The sequence below is a fragment of the Lynx rufus genome, unplaced genomic scaffold (assembly GCF_022079265.1).
Source record: "Lynx rufus isolate CCGP_SWC_20201006 ecotype Redwood Valley unplaced genomic scaffold, mLynRuf1.p SCAF_2, whole genome shotgun sequence".
In the NCBI taxonomy this organism is placed as follows: domain Eukaryota; kingdom Metazoa; phylum Chordata; class Mammalia; order Carnivora; family Felidae; genus Lynx; species Lynx rufus.
This window is the reverse complement of record NW_025814834.1, coordinates 176,743,679-176,751,740: the sequence shown is the minus strand read 5'-3', so window position 1 is coordinate 176,751,740 and position 8,062 is coordinate 176,743,679. Positions and strand designations below refer to the sequence as shown.

At 46.7% G+C, this 8,062-nt stretch overlaps 1 protein-coding gene across 3 annotated transcripts in view; it reads left to right on the top strand.

The window, feature by feature from the left end:
• Positions 1-4,345: 4,345 nt before the first annotated feature.
• The window catches only part of PRKAA2 (protein kinase AMP-activated catalytic subunit alpha 2), a 79,228-nt gene continuing 75,511 nt past the window's right edge, over positions 4,346-8,062 (top strand). For all 3 annotated transcript variants that reach the window (XR_006962757.1, XM_047083686.1, XM_047083688.1), the window contains exon 1: positions 4,346-4,529. Coding sequence is in view for 2 of the 3 variants with exons in the window: in XM_047083686.1 (XP_046939642.1) it covers positions 4,436-4,529 (94 nt within the window). In the remaining variant the exon portion in view is untranslated. The remainder of the gene's footprint in view (positions 4,530-8,062) is intronic.

Sequence of the window (8,062 nt, the reverse complement as noted above, 5' to 3'; positions counted from 1 at the left end):
ACTGAATGTCCAACTCTTCTTATTTTATATATGTTTTAAGTTTATTTATTTATTTAGAGAGAGAGAGCACATGCGAGTGTGTGCAGAAAAGGGGGCAGAAAGTAATGGAGAGAGAGAATCCCAAGCAGGCTCCAGGCTACCAGCGCAGAACCTGATCCGGGGCTCAATCTCACGAACCGTGAGAACCATGAGATCATGACCCAAGCCAAAATCAAGAGTTGGACCCTTAACCAAGTGAGCCACCCAGGGGGCCCATCAACTCTTCTTATTTTAAACTTCAGAGCAATAACAGAAATGCCTTAGGATGAATCTATAAGGTCCTACATGTTCTCCCTTATGTCTATTTCCAATCTCACTAATGACTACTGCACTAAAGATGGAAAATTATGCTTTGTAGTTAATACGCATTTGCATAAAATAAAACTATTAATTTTGACTTTTTAATTTTATTATTTTTTTATTAAACGTTTTCAGTTAAGTAATCTCCACACTCTACATGGGGTTCGAACTCACGACCCCAAGACCAGGAGTCACATGCTTTTTGAACTGAGCCAGCTAGGCACCCAACTTCTTTTTTTAAAGTGCTCTTCCCTATATTCTTGTTCCTTGATTCTATGGTTTAGTAACTATTTTGCTTATTTCAATTCAGCAAATATTTCTGGAATGATGTACCACTTTCTATTAGGCCCTAGGAACAGCAGATGGGGTATGTAATTTTTATATGTATCTATCTATGAAATATTCACTTATATATAAGTATATATGAAAAATACATGAAATATTAATATATAATAGAATTGATAGATGCTCTATTAGCTGTATGAAGAAAGTCCTATGGGGACCCCAAAGAGAAATGTGTGATCAAAAACTTGATGAACAATGTCACAGGAAGGACAGAATTATCTTTCTATGTGCTCTATAAAGAATATTAGGGGCACCTGGGTGGCTTAGTTGGTTGAGGGTCTGACTCTTGATTTTGGCTCAGGCCATGATCCCAGGATTGTGGGATTGAGCCCTGTGCTGGGCTCAGTGCTGAGCATGGAGTCTGCTTGGGATTCTCTCTCCCTCTTCCTCGCTCCTCTACCTTGCTCACATGCCCCCCCTTCTCTCCCTAAAAGAAAATAAAAAATGATAAAACATGAAGAGACAATCAAAGAATATGCTTCCAAAAACGTACACAAGTATTATAGAGGTGTGTGGGACAATTAATTTATAAAAATGTTATTTTTCTGGATTTAGGAATGTTTGTGTTGTCAGCTTCAAAGGATGTGTACATAGTTGTGTTCTCTCTTTCGAATAAATACTCACTTTCATACACAAGTTTGTATTTTTTTTTCCTTAAAGAGGTCCTGCACATTATATAAACTTCAGGTGCCACACAACGTGAATCCACTTGAGTGCCTGTAATTTGCTAGGCACTATTCTGGGAGCCAAGGATCCATCAGTGAACAAAATAGAGAAAAAAAAAAAAACTCTCTCTCTTTGAAGCTTACATTCTAGTTAGGAGTGACAAGCAAAACGAAAACATAACAAACGAGGAAATGAAATAGTACGTCAGAAAGTAAGTGCCATGGGGGAAAAAGAAACAGTTGAGAAGGGTAGGGGGAAGGAGAGCGCGCAGGGCAGAGAGTATGGGTGGGCTGGTACTTCCCATGTTAAAATAAGGTGGTCAAAGCAGGTAAGTCTCATGGGGAAGTTGACTGAGCAAAGACTTGAAGGAACTGGTTGTTGAGAATACCAGTGGAATCTAGTGTAGTATATTTGGCTAGTGGTAGTCCATTATTCTCTTATTCAGGCTCTGAGTATTTGAAGTAAAATAACCCCAAAGACCCAGTATCAGTGGGTAAAGCAGTTAATAGCTGGAGCAGGGTTGAGAACTGAATGGCTGTCTGGGGCACCAATCTAGAGATAGGTACTAAAGAACATAGGGACACTATAGCATCACTGGAAAATAATCAAATGGGGAATATTGTTATTTACCAGAACATCTCTGTTGGTGGTGGGGGGTCGGTGGTGGTGAGACCTCCAAGGGGCATGGCACTTAAGGAGATTTGTTCTGATGAACAGTCAGGTTTGTTCTCCTGGGGAGGGTGAGGCAGTTGGGAACCACATCCGAAATGCCCCAGGGCAACAGGAGGCTGCTCCCTGCCAATGAGAGAGTGGTGCTTTCCCAGCCTTCTCAGCCCTTAGGGTTCAATCTTGCTGCCAAACTGAGGTCAGGAAGACAGCTAAACGTATAAGCTTGAAGTATACATTGTTGGCCTGCCCTAGACATAACTATGAGAATGGGACTCCAATCGTGAACATTTTAAATGTTCTTAGAACAGCACATTTGGTTTTCTTTGGCAGCTGTGGTATGGTAGAGAGACCAAAGGACAAGTCAGAAGTGCATAGGGGTTCTGATGCGTCTGCCACTTAGCTGATTTAAGTTTTACCATCTACAAAATGGGGGTAATAATAAGTTTCTTTTATGGCAGTCAAATGAGATCATTGTGTTCAAATGAACGTTTTAATCAGCGAAGTATATACTTGTTGGCATAATAATAAAGCTACAAGGTCGTTCACAGTTGCTGGGTAAGGATCATAGTTATGAAGTATATAATAACAAGTTGTAATTATCGAGGAGTAAAGATGGTGTGTAAAATGCTTTAAAATCTCCATTTATAATCTGCCTTCGTGGCGAATCAAGAAAACAATCTAACAGACTTTTCAATGTCTTTCACTGGTATATCAGAAGAAGAGACATACATCATCTGTCTCAAAAGCAAAATTAAGTATTCTGTTTTCTTACTTATTTGAACAAATACCCAAATGAAGGTTCAGCATTAAAAATAACTGGCTGTTTTCTCCCAATTGCCAGCTAGGTAGAGTGATTCTTAAATGATACTTCTTGTCAGCAAGAAAGATGATCCCAAGAATGAACGAAAATAGCCTCTGTTCAACAGCTGTGATATTTATAATTTATAAGCTGTGATCATCTCTCATCAGATTGCCTTGGTGTCTGAACAAGAAAGGATGTATGTTTGCCATTTGTGTATCTATCACTTCTCAGAAAATAAACTTTTATTACATTTTATTCCTTCTGATCAATACATTTCTCTCTTTACACATAAACAGTGTGATAAGAGGCTTCCTGTTTGAGGAGCATGACCTTGAAACTCTAGTGTTATGCACAATGTTAAGTATGTTCAACTACTCCGTAAACATTCCGTTCCAGTCATCAAATCATTTTTAAGCACTGAAAGGCAACCCTGAAGACTCAGACTACATGGAAGGAAGAAAGGGAGGGAGGATGGGAGAGATCAATTCATAACGAAATTCTTGTCAGTCTTTAATACTGTGCCTGCGTGTCACGCTTCCAGTTTCCTCTCACCCTTCTCCCCTACTTCGATCTCTTATTTTTCTTTAATTTATGTCCTTATATCGCCGTTGCTCTTCACAATTCTCTAGGTCCTTTATGTATTTTACTTGCTTTGCTCATTACATTGTTTCCCTTTTCATTTCACTATTGCCCCCTTTGGGCAACTCTACGACCAGCTAAATCTACACTTTATATAAGCATATGCTAAATTACAATCGAGCAAAAATCGTGACTGTGCGTTACTGGAGAACTAAATGCAAATCAGAACTGAGAGCTCTTGGGGAGAGAGCTCTTGCACCACAGGGCAAGAGAACGGAGAATTACAAAATGCACAGTGGAGAACAACTGAAGAGAGCACAAGTATTGCGTCCTCTGTGTGCCAAGACCTGCATCAGAAACACCCCGCCCACGACTCGAAAAACTTCCCCCTAGCGCTCCGCAGACTGACCTTCGATCGAGGCCCTTCCCCACCGCCGCCTCCCCCTGACGTCCCTTACACCCGCACTTTAGACTTCACGTCCCTCTCTCCCCACACCTCAGGCCTGCCTCTCTTCAAATTCGATTCCCACGTCGCCGCACGCCGACGCTCGGCCCCTCTCGGCTCACATGTTAGCTCCCCTCGGTTTCTCCCACGGCGGGTTCCGAAGCCGGCTCCCGCGCTAGGCGCCCCCCACAGGTCGAGGGGGCCACCCCCCTCCCCCCTCCCCCCTCCCCCCTCCCCCCTCCCTCTCCCTGCCCCGCTCCCTCCCCCGCTCCCTCCCCCGCACACCTGGCTGCCCCCAGGCCCGCCCCGCCCCCCTCCGGCGCCCCGCCCAGCCCCCAGCCTCAGCCGCTGCCGCAGCCGCCGCCGCTCGCGCCCGGACGCTCCCACGCCGCCGCCGCCGCCGCCGCCGCCGCCGCCGCCTCCCGCGCGCCGCGCCCGCCCCGCGCCCCTCGGCGACTCGGGCCTCCCCCCACCCCCCCGCCGCGGGCCCGCTGCACTGTGGGTAGGCGGCGGCCACACTGAGGAGCCCGCGGCGGCGGCCGCACTCGCACTGAGGAGCCGGCGGCGGAGCGAGGCTGCGCGCGCCGAAGATGGCTGAGAAGCAGAAGCACGACGGGCGGGTGAAGATCGGACACTACGTGCTGGGTGACACGCTGGGCGTCGGCACCTTCGGCAAAGTGAAGAGTTGAGTACGCGCCGGAGGCCGCCGCGCGGGGCTGTCCGCTCGCAGGAGGCCGGGCCGGGCGGCGGGAGCCCGGCGCGCCCAGGGCCGCGGGCGGGCGCGGGCCTGGCGGCAGGTGGAGCGGGCCCGGGAGCTCCGCGAGGGCGGGCGTGGGGGCGGCGGCGGGGACGACGGCGGGCCCGGGGTGTGACCGGCGGTCCGTGCCCGGGTGGGTGACGCCGGAGGTCGGGCTGGGGGGCAGGGTGCCTTGCAGCGGAGTCGGTGTGGGCGGCGCCGGGGAGTAAGACCCGGTGCCGGTGAGCGAGTTTCCAGCGCCTCAGGTGCCTTGCTGGGTGCTTCGCGTGTGAGCTCATTTCATCCTTGCGGCGACTCGGCGCAGGTGTTGTCCTCACCTTGAAGGTGGGAAAACGGGGACCCCTAGAGGTTTGGGAACGAGCCCAAGGTCACACCGAAATTGGCAGAAGCAGGATGAGGTGCAAAATGTCTTCCAGTACTGGCCAGGCCGGGAGGTGCCTGCCGTCCGACGCTCGTGCTCCGGGACTCGGGTTGGTGGGGCGGACGCTTTCGGGCAGGTTCCCAGGGCCTGCAGGTGGGGGCGTGAACGCAGGGAGGCCGCTGCAGCGGGTCTGGGCTCGGTTAGATCTGGGGGTCTCAAGGGTGCTTGGCGTGTGGAAAGAAGTCTAGGAAGGTTTTTGGAATGGGGACAGATTAAAGGTTCCTTGGTGTTGGCCCTCGGAGCGTGCTGGGCTCAGGAGGCCAGAACTGCTGAGACCTGTCCAGCTGAGGTCTGTTTTCTTGGTGATGGGATCCCATTTTGGGTGTAGAAAAACAGGCTGCTTTTGAATGTCATTTTATTTATTTATTTATTTTTACTTGTTACTAGTTAAGTATTGAATCTTTTTTTTTTTGATGTTAATAGGAGTCACATGGGGTTTTATTAATCTGTCCTGTCTTCAGAATTAGAGCCAGCTTATTAGAAATACTTTCCGTTGGATTGTTGTAAATCCAGAATTACAAGTCAAACGTCAGCTTTTTTTCTTTTGCTGTAGGCAGTCTGAGATTTTACTCTCAGGCCTTTAGTTCCCTGTTAACTTCATATTTTAAGCCTCAAGTCAAAGGTGTTAAATAGGTAGAAGGAACTCGTTCATTCCCGTGGCATAGATCATCTTATTTACTTGCACGTGTCTGATGCTGTTTTATTTGGAAGGCACTTGCCGAGCACCTGCTGTGTGCTAGACATCATTCTAGGCGGTGGGGATACAATAAGGAACACAGCCACATTAAAATCTCTCCTTTGGGGCGCCTGGGTGGCTCAGTTGGTTAAGCCACCGACTTCGGCTCAGGTCATGATCTCGCGGTCTGTGAGTTCGAGCCCCGCGTCGGGCTCTGTGCTGACAGCCCAGACCCTGGAGCCTACTTTGGATTCTATGTCTCCCCCTCTCTCTACCCCTCCCCTGCTCACGCTCTGTGTCTCTCTGTCTCTGGATGATAAATACACGTTAAAAAAAATTAAATAAAATCTCTCCTTTTGTGGAGCTTATGTTCTAGTAGGAGGAGACAAAAGATCAGAATATATGTGTAAAATATGTAGTCTGTTTAGTGCTGCTGAGAAAAATGAATCAGGGAGGAGAGAGTGAGTTTTGTGAGGTTAGCAGTTTTCAATAAGGTGGTCAGGCCAAGTCTCACAGACAAGGTGGTATTTGTGTAAAGACCTGAAAAGTTTGTAAAAATCTTTGAAGTACTATGTGCGCCATAAAGTCCTGGGGTATTATAAAAGGCTTCCTAGAGCGGCTAGCCAAGAGGATATATTTAGGGTGAAAATAGGAAGATCCAAGCCTTAGATTCATGCCTGTAAGGTTACTTGCCATTCAGTGTCATTACTGAGGGCTACCGTGTCATGACATGATCCGTTTACTCAGGCAAGCTGTGCCTCTGCCATCTGGGCATGTATACCCTCAAAGTTATATAACTTACCCTGCATCCTTTCAAACTGTGTTAAAATGTTTGTCGTTTTGAATTCTTACATAATTTGAATGTAGACGAAAACACCCATCAGATCAACTGGCCCATTGTCAAAGGACGACTTAAATCTCTTTTGTATATACTCTTGAGCAGCTTCCAGGCCCTGGCTTCTTTAAATATAAACCAGTGGAAGGTACGCTGATTTATGAGAAATCCTTTTCCTGGAGGGCCCAGTCTAATGAACAATCGGAGGAGTGTTTTTAACACCATGTTGGAGCCTCTCTAAAGTTAGACTGTGATTTCCCATCCTGGATTAGAAGTAGTACAGTTGCTCAATAAAAATGGTAGAAATTGCTGTAGTCAGTCTTATTTAATTCTTCAGGGGACAACAAACAAAAGTACACGTTTTTGTTTTTTTTTTTTAATTTTTTTTTTTTTCTCAACGTTTATTTATTTTTGGGACAGAGAGAGACAGAGCATGAACGGGGGAGGGGCAGAGAGAGAGGGAGACACAGAATCGGAAACAGGCTCCAGGCTCCGAGCCATCAGCCCAGAGCCTGACGCGGGGCTCGAACTCACGGGCCGCGAGATCGTGACCTGGCTGAAGTCGGACGTTTAACCGACTGCGCCACCCAGGCGCCCCAAAAGTACACATATTTTTAAAAACTTGTATTTTTGGGGGCGTCTGGGTGGCTCAGTCGGTTCAGTGTCCAGCTCAGGTCATGATCTCATAGTTTATGACTTCAAAGCCCACATGAGGCTCTCTGCTGTCATCGTGGAACCTCCTTGGGATCCTGTCTCCCTCTCCCCCTCCCCCACTCTCTCTCTCAAAAACAAACATTTAAAAAATGTGTTTTTTAAAAAGAAAAATATACCTTTATTGAGGCATGTTTACGTATCATAAAATTCACCCATTTCAAATATATGATTCATTAATTTTTAGTAACTTTATTGATGATGCAGCCATCATCATAGATGGAACCAACATCAGCTTTAAAACATTTTTATCACCACAGTAAGATCCCTCATGTTCATTTACAGTTCATCTTTGTTCCCACCAGCAGCCTCAGGAAACCCCTAATCTGTTTTCTGTCTGAATAAACTTTATTTCTCTGGACACTTCTGATAAATAGGATCATTCAATATGGAGTCTTTCATATTTCCTTTAACGATGTGTTTAGGCTTATGTATGAGGTAACGTGTCAATAGTGTATTCCTTTTTATTGCTAAATAATGTTCCATTGTGTGGACATGCCACTTTCTGCCTGTACATTGACCAGTTGATGGACACTGTTTTCAGTTTGGGGCTATTACAAATAATGCTACCACAGGGATGCCTCGGTGACTCAGTCAGTTGGGCGTCCGACTTCAGCTCAGGTCATGATCTCACGGTCTGTGAGTTCGAGCCCCACGTCGGGCTCTGTGCTGACAGCTCAGAGCCTGGAGCCTGCTTTGGATTCTGTGTCTCCCTCTCTCTCTGCCCCTCCCCTGTTTGCGCTCTCTGTCTCAAAGATAAAAATGTTAAAAAAAAAAATTTACGAATAATGCTACCACAAATAATTGGATGCAAATC